Genomic DNA, 13,858 nt, shown 5'->3' on the forward strand with positions numbered 1-13,858 from the left:
GGGGAATATCCTCATGGATACCCGAAATAACTGGGGGCCTCCACAGGTCAACCTTAGTGGGGTTGGGGAGAGCTCATTCCTCATTCTTCTGCCAGGAAGAGGGGCTTCTACTGTTAGTGAGAAGTTCTGTCTGAAAAACCGATTCCTGGGATGCCTGTGGGTCCGTGGCCTGACTCTGCAGGGCTCCCTACACTAGCCTGTGTTTTGCCTTCACAAGGGGGTGTCCTTCTACGGAGCCCATGGCTGCAGTTCTGCCCATTATGTCTGCCTGAGCCATTTGTTCATGCTTCTCTTTCTGTAAGCATGGGCACACATGTGCATCATTTCTTCATTCAACGTATTTTTTGCTCAATAAGTTGAGCTATTTGTACACAATTGTACACAAGGCACAACTTCTTCCTGTGAAATTTGATTGCTAAATCAAATCCCACCATTCCCACTTCCAGAGGGATCTGTAGTCACTGATTCCAATTTTGTAGGAAGCTTCTCCTTTTAGGGAGCTAATGACCGAAAAGAACCAGAGAGCCAAAGGCTTTCATGCCGTGGAGGAGGACTACTCACGACACATCCTGCTTCAGCTGTGTCATCAACTGGTTGTACGACCTTGGGCAACTCTGTGAAACTTCGTTTCTTCATTTATACCTTGGGTATAATTATCCCTGCCCTCCTCTTTCCACAGGATGTTGTGAAGATTAAAAGGCTGTAACTACTCTGGAGAGTTTAAAGTATCTCACACATGAGAAATGTTCATCAGACAATTAAAACTGAAGCGTTTGGGATGTCTATGGGGAAAATTCAGTAGCTTGGGAAAACCAAAACTCAAAGCACATTGAACAATTCTAAAAATTAACAATAAATCCAGGACACCTGATCACCCATCTTACCAGGCAGTTTCAAGGGAGCTAGAGCTTTCTGAGAGGTTTCCTTTACCATGCCCTATCCTGAGTATTAGACTGAAAAGGGGGATGTTATAGAGGAAGTTTGAATAGAGATTTTTTTTTAATGGATTATTTCTATGATCTGTCCTGACATGACTGTTCAATCCAGTTCATTTCTACATTGATGAGGTTGCTTAACTTCCTTCATTACCCTCAGGGAAGGATGTCTGCAAATCAACCCACCACGGCTGTGAACACATTTGTGTTAATCGTGGCAGTTCTTACATCTGCAAATGCTCAAAGGGATTTATTCTAGCTGAGGATGGAAGACGGTGCAAAAGTAAGTGATCTCAACTTGGTTTTTTTGCCTTAATTTGGTTTGGGAGCAGTTGCTTTTTGGAGTATTTGCAGGAAATAAATCCCTCACCTCTGCTTCTACCACAGATATAAATGTGTATGCATAGATACAGAATGGGGAAGAGAGAGCTTAACTGCACCTATGAAAAAACTTATGGTTTTAGTTAACAGTAAGTTCACTATCAGCTAAGAGGCTAGAATGATCCTAGCTGAATAAGAATATCTGGAATGAGGGAGGTAAGACTTGTGCTTTTAAACTTAAAAAATAATACCTCTAAAGTAGCAGAAAAAATTTTGAGTTATTTTATCATCTCAGAGTAGAGAAGAATTTTCTAAACATGACATGAAACGTAAAAGCCATAAAAAAAAAAAAGGGAAAATGTACAGTGAGAGATTAAAGCTACCATACATTTTTTTACCTCTTAGTTATCAGAGTTCAAAAAGTTTGATTCCTTATATTGGCAATGGGGTGTGTGTGTGTGTGTGTGTGTGTGTGTGTGTGTGTGTGTGTGTATATATTTTTTGGCTGCGCTGGGTCTTAGTTGCAGCACGCAGGATCTTCATTGCCACGTGTGGGATCTTTTAGTTGCGGCACACGAACACTTAGTTGCGGCACGTGAACTCTTAGTTGCGTCATGTGGGATCTAGTTCCCTGACCAGGTATCAAACTCAGGCCCCTCCATTGGGAGCGTGGAGACTTTAGCCACTGGACCACCAGGGAAGTCTCCAGCAATGGTATGTTGTAATAGGCAATTGTAAATTTATCACTAGGCGTCTGAATTGGTACAACTTTTAGGAGGGCAATTTGGTGATATTTTAAAGGCAGTTCCAGTTCTAGGAGTTTATCCCACAGATAAGTGCATGTGTTCTTATCACATAAGAACACATAGCCATATTTAAAGGGATATTTTGTGGAGCGTTATTTGCAGTAGCAAAAATGGGAAATAAGGTAAATGTCTATCCATAAGATACTGATTAAATAAATTATGGTACATCTATACAATAGAATACTATTACAGCTGTTAAAAGGAATGAAGCAGCTCTAGATGTATCCCCAAGATATTTTAGGTGAAAAAAGCATGGTGCTGCATGGTTTTTATAGTATGTTACCATTGATGTATTTTGCAAAAGGCTCTCTCTAACCTATATTCTCTCTCTCAATATAGACATAGCTATATAGGTAGATAGAGATGGAGATATATAGATATAGATACCCTTTGTAGTGTTTGAACTTTGTTCCATGTGCATGTAATATTTTTTTTTAGAAAAAAATAAAGAAAAAGGATAGAGACAAGATTTAGAAAGCATCATGGTGGGGAAGTTCAATATGATGTCAAGTGAAAAATAAAGGAAGATCTACGTAGAAAAAAAGACTTGAGGTACCTTTCAAATACCAAACTGACAATCTCCTCACCCATTATTTATATGACACTCCCCCCCAAACCCCAGGGAAAGAAAGGACATTGGGGAGAAGCTACAGCTGAGTATGAGGACAAAGACACTTTGTCTCAGAGAAGCTGTGTGATTAATTAGTTAAGATCATGAGCTTCGACAGACCTGGATTTGAACACCCTATTCATACATTTGTGTGACCTTGGAGAAATTATTTAACTTGAGTCTCAGTTTCTTCGTATAATATGAAGACAATACCTCACAGAATCGTCATGAGGAATACATGATATCATGTATTTAAAGGTGTTTAGCCCAGTGCTGGCACATTCCAATTGCTCGACAAATGATAGCTACAAATGTAATCATCAACAGCAGAGCTGTCTACAGATGGGGCTTCAGTGGTGAAGTGATGAGTTCCTCATCAGGAGAGGTGTTCAGGTCCAGGCTAAATGAATGGCTACTGGGTAGGGATGCAGTAAAGATGTGAGCAACAGGGGTGGCTGGACCAGTGGCTTTTAAAGGTCTTGTCCAACCCTAATTCTGGAACTCTGTGAAAATTAAGTTCAGAAGGCAAAACACTGCTCCGTTCCAGTCTCATTGACTTAACTATCCAAAGAAAACATCCAAGGAAAGCTGAGTGACCTTCCTGCAAACAAGTAGCCAGCAAGAGGGACTGTCATTCTCCCTGGATCTAAAAGTGAGAGTCTGGCACCTCTCACCCTGATGCTCTTCCACTCGACCTAGGATTCTTGTTTCCTGGCGAAGCCTTCTACACCCCTCTATGCATGGAGGCTGCAGGTGTTGGTTTCATTCTGTAAGAAAAGAGTATATGGGGAAGAGGAGAAAACAGATTCACTGCTGGAAAATTATTTCACTATTTCTGAAATCTGCTGGAGAGTCACATGCACAGTCCTTGAGATTCAGGCTATGAATGTAAATGAAGCTCTGAATTGGCCTTTTCCTCTTTCATTAATGACAGATCAATAGGTTGGGTAAAGAGGATAAGCACTTAATGAAGAAAGAGAGGAACCCAACTCTTCCAACACACACACACACACACACACACACACACACACACACACACACACACACACAATTACATTAGCATGTTAGTTAAGCCCAGGAATAGAAATATTTTTGCACGTGTGTCTTTACTTCCTAATGTTGCTGTGCTTCATTTTCAAATATTAGACAGCTGCTTGATATCTAAAAGAGAATGTATATTGCGTACTGTAGACTGTTTGAAATGAGATCATTCATTTGGGATCTGTAAATTTTTCTTATGCAGCCCTAAATAACAAAAAAATCTCTCTACACCCAGTTTGCTTACGTATTTGCATAAAGCTTTTACTGTCACCCATCTGAGTTGCCTGGAAAACTTCCATATAAAGAATTCACAGTGATAATTCAGTTTAAAACTTTAAAAGGTCAATAGGGGGGAATTCCCTGGCGGTCCAGTGGTTGGGACTCCGTGCTTTCACTGCCGAGGGCCCAGATTCGGTCCCTGGTTGGGGAGCTAGGATCCCACAGGCTGTGTGGCTTGGCCAAAAAAAAAAAAAGAAAAAGTCAATAGGATACTTACGGGTGTACTACCCAATGGACACCACCTCCTTCGTTTATTCTGTCAGCAAGCATTTATTTAACAACTCTTGTGTGCCAGGTATTGGAGGAACAGAAATTAATGAGAAATGGCTCCTGCTGAGGAGGAACTGGCAGACTAGAGGAGGAAACTGACACATAATTAACTAGCTGTTGTACAGTGTGGAGCACTGCACAGAGTACACTGGACTATAAGCAACGTGGTGTCAGGGATTTTGCTTTGGTCACTGTTGCAATCCTACTGCACTGACTGCCTTACACAAAGCAGGTGCTCAATAAACAATTCTTTGTCCACTAAATTAGTAGTGTTAGGGCTACACAGAGAGTAACTAAGACAAGCTGGGTTACTAGGAGATCTCCCTGGAAGAGGTGATGGCCGAGCTGAACTGGAAGACTTTCCAAGTCCGTTGTCTGTCAGATGCCAGCACCGGGGTGATATCACCCGCCTGGAGTAAAGTTATTGGACTCTTTTGGGTGCTGTCAGACCCTTCAGAGTACTGTACACACAGTCCCTCCCAGACCTGGCTGCCGGTGACCCAGGGTTTCCAATTTGTACATCGGCTGTGTTTTTGCTTGTGGAAAATACAATTTTAACAATTTGACAAGCCGCATATAAAGGCAATTCTGAGCATTATTGTTGCTCGTTACTCTCCCTACCCTTTGTCTGTCCTGTGTATTATGTAAAGAATAAAGGTGGCTCTCCCAAGTGGTTATACCTCCAGTGGAAGCACAGTTTTTTGTTTTTTGTTTTTTGTTTTTTTTGCGGTACGTGGGCCTCTCACTGATGTGACCTCTACCGTTGCGGAGCACAGGCTCCGGACGTGCAGGCTCAGCGGCCATGGCTCATGGGCCTAGCAGCTCCGCGGCATGTGGGATCTTTCCGGACCGGGGCACGAACCCGTGTCCCCTGCATCGGCAGGCGGACTCTCAACCACCGCGCCACCAGGGAAGCCCAGTTTTCTTCTCTTGTGCATAAGTGATTTTTATCATTTAACTAGCTCAACTTTCCTTTCATTCCTGTAGGATGCACTGAAGGCCCAGTTGACCTGGTCTTTGTGATCGATGGATCCAAGAGCCTCGGAGAAGAGAATTTTGAGATTGTGAAGCAGTTTGTCACTGGAATTATAGATTCCTTGGCAATTTCCCCAAAAGCCGCTCGAGTGGGGCTGCTCCAGTATTCCACGCAGGTCCGCACAGAGTTTACACTGAGAAACTTCAGCTCGGCCAAAGACATGAAAAAAGCTGTGGCCCACATGAAATACATGGGCAAGGGCTCTATGACCGGACTGGCTCTGAAACACATGTTTGAGAGAAGTTTTACCCAAGTAGAAGGGGCCAGGCCGCTCTCCGCACGGGTGCCCAGAGTGGCCATCGTGTTAACAGATGGACGAGCTCAGGATGATGTCTCCGAGTGGGCCAGTAAAGCCCAGGCCAATGGTAATATGGGACGGAGGTGTGGTTTACACCACTTAAGGTTCGGGTTTCTTAAACTCACTTGGCGTTCACATGGGGCCACAGGAGTGAGATTCTTTGAGCCAACAGAAAGGCTTCCTGTCCCCACTGTTACACACCTTTACTAAACTGCCACCTAGTGGCCTTAAAGGCACCCCACAGGAGTTAAAGGACTCAGGAAGGATACGAAAATCTTGCGGACTATACCTGAGTAATCATCTACTGTGATTTACTAGCCAGGGTGTGACCGCCAGAGCAGAGAATCAATCCTGCACGTGCTATTTAACCAGAGAAATACACAACAGTTCCCAGACACTGGTCTGGTTGCTTTAGAATCACCTGAAGAGCTTGATAAAAATAGACTCCGGGTAGGAGGAACGCTTACCAATAGTTTTTTTTCCTTTTTTAAGCAATGCTTCCAGTGAACACTCTGGGAGTGCAGTGGCCTTAGGACAGCGAATACTCTTGTGTTTGCAGGAGGCAAAAGTTCACTTTCGAGAAAATCAAAATGTCAGACAAGATCATGACCCTAAACTCTTGTTGCTCAGTAGAGCTCAGCCTCTTCTCTGAGGTTTGTCTGACTCCATGTATAATGCAGGGGGACTTGAGGTTACTTCATTTGTGTCTAGATGTCAAGTGTGGCGGGGGAATATGGCTCTTGACGAAAGGAAACCCAAAAGCTATGATGGTTGGTGGAGAGAGCTTGAGGGAAAGTGTCTGGATTCCTTGGGGAGATGAGAAACCTTGAGGTTGTGAAGCAGTTTGCTTGAAAGCTGCTTTCTTTAAGAACTTGTCGTGGGCACATTGCTGCAGCAGGTCCTGTAAGCGGGAAAGGATAGGTACCAACCAGGGCTCCATTCAAGACTTTATGGACTCAGTGCCTCCATCAGGCATGGAACACAGTACATGTGTGACCAGTCCTTGCTGAGTGAGTGAACAAAGGGTGAAAGTGCTGGCAATAGCACTGGTGAACTCCGTTCCTGCTCACAGAAAGGCTGGTTCGCCTCAACATTCAGTCACTCTCTTCACAGAGGAGGCCGTTTTATTGATATTGCTTACGTCACTCTTTTTTCCTGAACCCAGTAGAGTAGGAGCCACAAAAAGTGTCCTGCCTGAATCACCTGGGTGGATTTTAAAACTGGCTGCTCACACGCAGCTCCCCTGCTTCTAGACTAGCTTACCTGAGCCTATGTCAAACCCACAGGCCCCTCTAATCCGCATTCTTAAAATGTATAGGGGAAAGCACCCTGTCTCCAAAATCAGTTGTCAACCCTTTTATTTGTCTCATTGAAGCCAATCTACCTTACTCTTACCCAAATTTCCACAAATCCTCCCAAGACAGGTGGTGGAAGATACATGTTTACTTGGTTCTTGAATCAACAAGATTTATCTGAAGTGACATCCTCTAACGAATTTAATTACTCCTACGTATAGCTAACACAATCTTAAAATAGTAGTTATCCTTTTTAGGAAGCTGTGCATAAAGTCACTGGGCTCTCAGACAAATATGCTGAACTTGGCTGTTGACCTGACACAGACTTTAGAACGAGGCCAACTCTTGCCCTTTGGCTTAAAGAGCCATTTTTATGTCTTATTTTTTTAAAAAAAATCTAGTCTAATGAATTAGCCAGAATAAGATACCTGCTGAAAAATGTTGAAAATCAAGCAGAACTTAGGTTCTTATTATGTTTTACTTTCAGTTGAAGAGGATACTGGGGAAGGGAGTCTAATGATTCATTTTGTTTAGAAAAGCTTTTGGAACAATCTCATATGCCTCTTGAAATCTAAGGTTGATACTTGGGTTTGTTCTTTTTTCTGACTTACGGGATTTCCATTGGTCTGCAGATTCTCCTTTTCAGCTTAGCACCTCCTCACAAGGCTTTGTCCTCCCAAGATGGGTGGGCAGAATACAGCTCCACTTGGCCACAGGTCACTTAAAGTTCCTATCTGTACCTCTGAGAAGTAGAACCTAGGTTACAAGGTCATAAACTGACCTGTTTCTTAGAATTCTCCCAGAAGAGATTCTCATTTAGTAAGCCATAAGGTAGTGCTCTTTTCTACTTTACCACAAGGCTAATTCAGGGAAAAGTTGAAGATTTGTTAATGACCTTGTCCAGAGCTGAGCAACAGGTTGGTGGTCTAGCTCCCCAACCTCCTTCATGCCTCACCTTCCTCTTGCTTGGATCCCCGTCTTTTGCTCACAAGGCCAAAATAAAAATGATGCAAAAGTAAAGGGAGGTTGACATGGACCCCTCGAATCACACCACTTATTAATATCTAGCTGGCTGTGGGTGCAGTACACACAACTTCCAGATCCTGGGAATACAACTCTAACTACTGTGTTCTTTTTTTTTTAATTTAAGTAAAGTTGGTTTACAATGTTGTGTTAGTTTCAGGTATACAGCAAAGTGATTCAGATTATATATATATCACATATATATTATATATAATCACACAGATATATTATTTTTTCAGATTCTTTTCCATTATAGGTTATCATAAGGTATTGAATATAGTTCCCTGTGCTGTACAGTAGGACCCTGTTGTCTATTTTATATATAGTTGTGTATCTGTTAATCCCAAGCTCCTATTTTATCCCTCCCCGCCCCTCTCCTCTTTGGTAACCATAAAAGTTTGTTTTCCATGTCTGTGTAACTACCCTGTTCTTAACTTGCTCTGTTCCTTAGGTGTAACCATGTATGCTGTTGGGGTAGGGAAAGCCATTGAGGAAGAACTACAAGAGATTGCCTCTGAGCCCACAGAAGAGCATCTCTTCTATGCCGAAGACTTCAGCACGATGGGCGAGATAAGTGATAAACTACGGAAAGGCATATGTGAAGGTAGTATAGCTTACGTCTAGGAGAGACCTTAGCAAACAGAGCAACATGTGAATGAGAAATTCTCAACCCATTCCTTCAAAGTGCTCAAAAAAGTGCCTCCCTTGTAGGCAGGGCCAGTGATGCCCAGAAACACTAAGCACAAAAAGTGGAATAGGGGAGAGAGAAGACAAAATAATAGCTAACGTTGCTTGAGCACTTGCTCTGTACTGAGCAGTGTGATGAGTGTTCTGACACATGGCAAAATGCTTAATCCTCACAAAAACCCTATGGAGATGATCACGTAACTAGAAAAAACCATTATATGAATGAGGAAAGCTGATGCACACTTTTGGGATATACCTGTAACTAGAGTGGAAAGGGATGGTAGTCCTTCCAAGCTCACTGATGAAAATGTAAACAGTGCCCCTCCTGCATGGACTACTTCTGTTTACAGAACATTAAACTGCCCTTTAGAATTTAGAATTGCTTATGTATAGGAGCCCCTCGTGCTTTTTTCTCCAGTTCACTATTGTGCGGGTGTCCTTGCATATAGCAGTTCTGCCCATTTTTCCTTTTACTTCTGTCCCAGCTTCAGTCACCAGTAAAATCCCAGTCAAAGTGATGTGTCTTATTCCTCCACAGGAAAGAGCACTGGGATGAAAGAGGCCAAGAAGGGAAGGCCTTTCAGATTTCTAATGCAACTTGATAATGTTTTGCCTCTAAGCTCTTTCATTTAAGCTGAAACACCTCAAATGGAGCTGCTGCCACTGCAACTTAACCCTTGGACAAACTTAATTTTTTTTCCCACCCTACCTTCTAGACATAACATTTTTGGGGATATTCTTAAGATGCATTTAAGGGATCCAGGCTTCTCTTACTAGAGAGAACTGCCCTAGAAAGGTCTTAGATTATCGCGGGAACCAAGTGCTTTTGTGAATCGGTGGTGTTACCAAATCAAACCAGACATCCTGGGTGGTGGCAGGTAGGTAAGGAGTTGGTCTGGGACCAGTTTCCTAAAGAACACATGCGCCCATGTGGACAACTGTCACTCTTTTGGTCATCTTTTACCTCTCAGCTCTGGAAGACTCTGGTGGAAGACGGGATTCCCCAGCAGGGGAACTGCCAAAGAGGGCGCGCCAGCCAACAGGTACATTTTTTAAAAGCCGTATTTTTAGAATCTTTGGTTGATACTTACACCATGGTTTCCCCACAGACAAAAGTTGTTCCATCACACAGGAAACATTTACACTTTTTTAGCCATAGTTGGTAACAGCCTCTCTGCTGACAGTCTTTCTGCCATAGTATGTCCCAAAATAAAGCTATGTACCCCATTCTAGGAATACCAAGTACCTTACTCTGACAGCTGATGGCTATATTATAACCACAGCCATGTTAAACAGGTTTGACTTCAGTTTTCTTTCTCTTTACAGAATCTGAGCCAGTCACCATAAATATCCGAGACATACTTTCCTGTTCTAATTTTGCAGTGCAACACAGATATCTGTTTGAAGAAAACAATCTTGCACGGTCTACACAAAAACTTTTCCATTCGACAAAATCCTCAGGTAATTCCAAGTAAAACATTACTGTAGGGTAATGTGCTATCAGCCTCTCAATTTGCCAACAAACTCAGCTTAAGGGAGGACAGGAAAGGAGGAAGTAGGAGAGGGGGAAAGAGAAGAACTTAAGGAAAATGAGAACTAAAAGAATAAACTAAAAGAAAGTGGAGTAGTCCTCCCGCAGTCCACAGTAAAGGCCCCTTCCAGCACTGGAAGCACATACAGCCCTTTCCTGGTATTTACTGCATGTGGCTGCATGGAAAAAGCTGAACATTTCTTTCATTATGGTTTCCTTCATATGCTGATTCAGTCCTACTGTTATGCGTCTGGGAAGTTTGGTGGGTTACGGAGTTGAACACTTTCCATCTGCTTTCTTAGGAAGTCCTTTGGCAGAAAAACACAATCAATGCAAATGTGAAAACCTTATAATGTTCCAGAACCTTGCAAATGAAGAAGTAAGAAAATTAACGCAGCGCTATATCCTTTTCTAATGTTATGCTTCTGTATGGAATGCAAAGAATATTACAACTTCAAAAAATTCTATATATGGGTATATATCAAATGAAGTCATTTCCACAAAGTCAAGAACAGTGAACTCCAAGAAAGGCTTTTTCTTAAGCAGACTGATAGGTGCTTGAGAGCCAAGGGCAAGCCAAGCTTCTGGCACAGGTCAAGCACTTAGCTGCTATCTGCGGTTGGTTCTAGGAGGTTTAGCAGTAAGGCCAGTCAGCCAATCAGTATGCAAGGTAAAGAAAAAAGACTTATTTAACTCCTTCTCTGCTGGGAGGAAATGAAAGCTATATACCAGATCTGAAGTGCATTAAAGATACAGTGCGTATAGGCAAAGACTTATGTAGAATGAAGAGGTTTCAAAGTCTTTTACCTAAACTCCAAACCCTTCCTTTGGCCCCAAGCCACACTGCGGCCACATCTGGTCAGTGTGTAGGTTTAGAGGACTGGGGTGGGGGTTTTTTTGTTTGGCAGCAGAGATCTTTTTTATCAGCACTCTAAGATGAAACATTCTACCAAGGGAACAGCAGGATCCAATGATTCATTAAAACATTACAAATAAAAGGGATGCTTTGGGATAATGGAGAAATGAGGACTCAGTGCTTTTATACACTGAACACACCCTGCCAACTGCTCTGAACTTAAAATTATAGTAAGCTTATTAAAGCTGCCTGATATTTAGCTCAACATGCATCAACTAGTCTAAAGGGAAATGGTTTAATTCTGAATTATTTCTGTGCAAATGGGTTTATAAAATAAAGAACAGCATACAGCCATTCCCTCTCCGAAAACTGGAAATATGCTCCATAAAGTAAAGTAAAATAATCTGACAGTGTTTAATACAGGTGATGAATCCAGGCTCTCATTCTGCCATTGAGGGAGCAGGTGGAGGGTATTAAGAAGCTTCAGGAAGGAAGACAAATGTTTATTGTAATGCTCCTCTGTTCTGCCTTTTCCCAGCCCACCTCTGAGAGTTTACCTCACAAGAGAATAAGGCAGTTATATAGAAAAGAGAATAGGTTGGGACTTCCCTGGCAGTCCAGTGGTTAAGACTTTGCCTTCCAATGCAGGGGTGCGGGTTCAATCCCTGATTAGGGAGCTCGGATCCCACATGCCTCGCTGCCAAAAACCCAAAACATAAAACAGAAGCAATATTGTAACAAATTCAATAAAGATTTTAAAAATGGTCCATATCCAAAAAACGAAAAAAAATCTAAAAAATCATAAAAAAATAAAAGAGCATAGGTCAGAAGTCTTCAAGGCTGCTACACTTTGGTCCTATCATCATTGGTGAAAACTCCCCATCTTTCTTCATCTCTTCTGATGTCATATCTTACTTTCCAAGGCCTAATCCTTTTGTTTTCTTCTCTTCGCCTCATTCCCAACATTATCAGTTTGGCTTCAAGAGGTGTGCTATGGCAAATTAATTTATAAGCAACAGGGGTGTGAGTAGAATTTAAATTTTTAGTAAGAAAAATCTGAAATATCTGGCTTTAAAGTTAAAAAAAAGAGTATTTAACCCCATACAGATTTATAGTCTTGATAGCACGTGCTAATGAGTTACTATAAACTTATAAGTCAGAATTTTAAAATACTTAACAGAAATGGGGAAAAAAAACCCCAAAAGCCTTAGATTTTTCAGGACACAAATTCTTATGTAGATAAATCAGGTTGATTTGAATGTAAATAAATATAGGCCATTCAGATTCCTCTTCCTTAATTTGAGATTTACTAGAAGAAATGACACAGAGAATGGAAGCCCTGGAAAATCGCCTGAGATACAGATGAAGATTCAAAATGCTACATGTATTTGTATGTCATTGTATCAAGGATTACAGTGAAACAGTTCAGAGCCCCAAAAGCTCAAGCTATCATTAATTCTGTAAGGTTGTAAACTAAAACATAACTAGTACTGAGAAAGCTGGTTTGCTATAGAGCAAAGGCAAAAAGTACACACTAACTTGTATAAATTCATTGAGAAAAAAAATCTTTCAGAATCCTAAAATGAGTTTATCAAGTGAGAACAAATAAGCTATGCAAGATATTCTGTAATATACTGTGGACACATCTGCTTTTGCCTTGTTCTGCCTTAGTGTTGCAATCTTATTTGACTCCAAAATAAAGTTTGCACAGTCTTACTTCCATAGAACACTGGCCATGGGAAAACTATTTTTTTTTTTTTGTATTGGACTTTACCTTGATATATGTATATGGATGTATACATAAAGTCACAGAACATATGTATCGTGTAACAAGTTACATTTTTTAATACAATATTAAAATTCACTTCAGAGAATGGTACTGTGTGAAATTCTAAGTTTAACTTTAAATGCAAGGTATGTATACATGAGAAATGGCTGAAACACATCTGAAAAAAATGCTGAGTCTCACTGATAATCAGGAAAACGCAGGTTAAAACAATCAGCTTGGCAAAAGTTAGCATGTCTGACTATAGCATTGGTAAAGATGTGAAAATACGGGGGCTCTTGTACACTGCTGGTGAGAACACAAATGGGCAGCCTCTGGAGTATAATCTATCAACACCTAGTAAAACTGAAAATGCAGCCCTACCCTGTACTCTAGCTACTGCAGTTACAGGTATCTAACTAGATGATTTTAGCCTCCTCGGTAGTGTATGCAGCCTGTTGCCTATACGGGTTGCCCTAACGGACGTTGGAGACAGCCCTTTCCAGTGTACATTAATGACTGGCATGCTGTCCCCAATCTAGGCTCCAGACAGGTATGCACGGTACCTTTGGAAAGCGCCAGGGCACAGTGGCCAGGGTCCACATTGGCCAAATCATAATGTCCATCAGCACCAAGCTGCAGAACAAGGAACATGTGATTGAGACACTCCGCAAGGCCAAGTTCAAGTTCCCTGGCCGCCAGAAGATCTATATCTCCAAGAAGTGGGGATTTACTAAGTTTAATGCAGATGAATTTGAAAACATGGTGGCAGAAAACTGGCTCATCCCGGGGCCTGTGGGGTCAAATACAGCCCTAATCGTGGCTCTCTGGACAAATGGCAGGCCCTGCATGCATGAGAGCCTTGGCGCTGTCCCCTCCTTACTCATGCCCACCAATAAATCCTACTTTCTTGTCCAAAAAGAAAAAGAATGTTACTCGAGTTGATAAAAGTTAACAAATTACAAATAACCTAAATCATCTTCAGAGAGGGAACTGATAAATTGTGGCATACCTCAGAAATACTATGCAATATTTAAAAGAAATGTATTGGGCTTCCCTGGTGGCACAGTGGTTAAGAATCTGCCTGCCAATACAGGGGACACAG

At 41.8% G+C, this 13,858-nt stretch overlaps 1 protein-coding gene across 1 annotated transcript in view; it reads left to right on the forward strand.

Moving 5' to 3' along the window:
- MATN2 (matrilin 2) overlaps nt 1-12,940 on the forward strand; it is a 153,538-nt gene extending 140,598 nt beyond the window's left edge. The window contains exons 13-19 of the mRNA XM_082858692.1: nt 1,096-1,218; nt 5,250-5,663; nt 8,366-8,518; nt 9,573-9,644; nt 9,928-10,062; nt 10,435-10,536; nt 12,302-12,940. Coding sequence (XP_082714818.1) covers nt 1,096-1,218; nt 5,250-5,663; nt 8,366-8,518; nt 9,573-9,644; nt 9,928-10,062; nt 10,435-10,536; nt 12,302-12,354 — 1,052 coding nt within the window. The 3' untranslated portion in view covers nt 12,355-12,940. The remainder of the gene's footprint in view (nt 1-1,095; nt 1,219-5,249; nt 5,664-8,365; nt 8,519-9,572; nt 9,645-9,927; nt 10,063-10,434; nt 10,537-12,301) is intronic.
- Nucleotides 12,941-13,858: the final 918 nt, after the last annotated feature.

The sequence above is a fragment of the Leucopleurus acutus genome (assembly GCF_964270905.1).
Source record: "Leucopleurus acutus genome assembly, chromosome: 17".
Classification (NCBI taxonomy): Eukaryota; Metazoa; Chordata; class Mammalia; order Artiodactyla; family Delphinidae; genus Leucopleurus; species Leucopleurus acutus.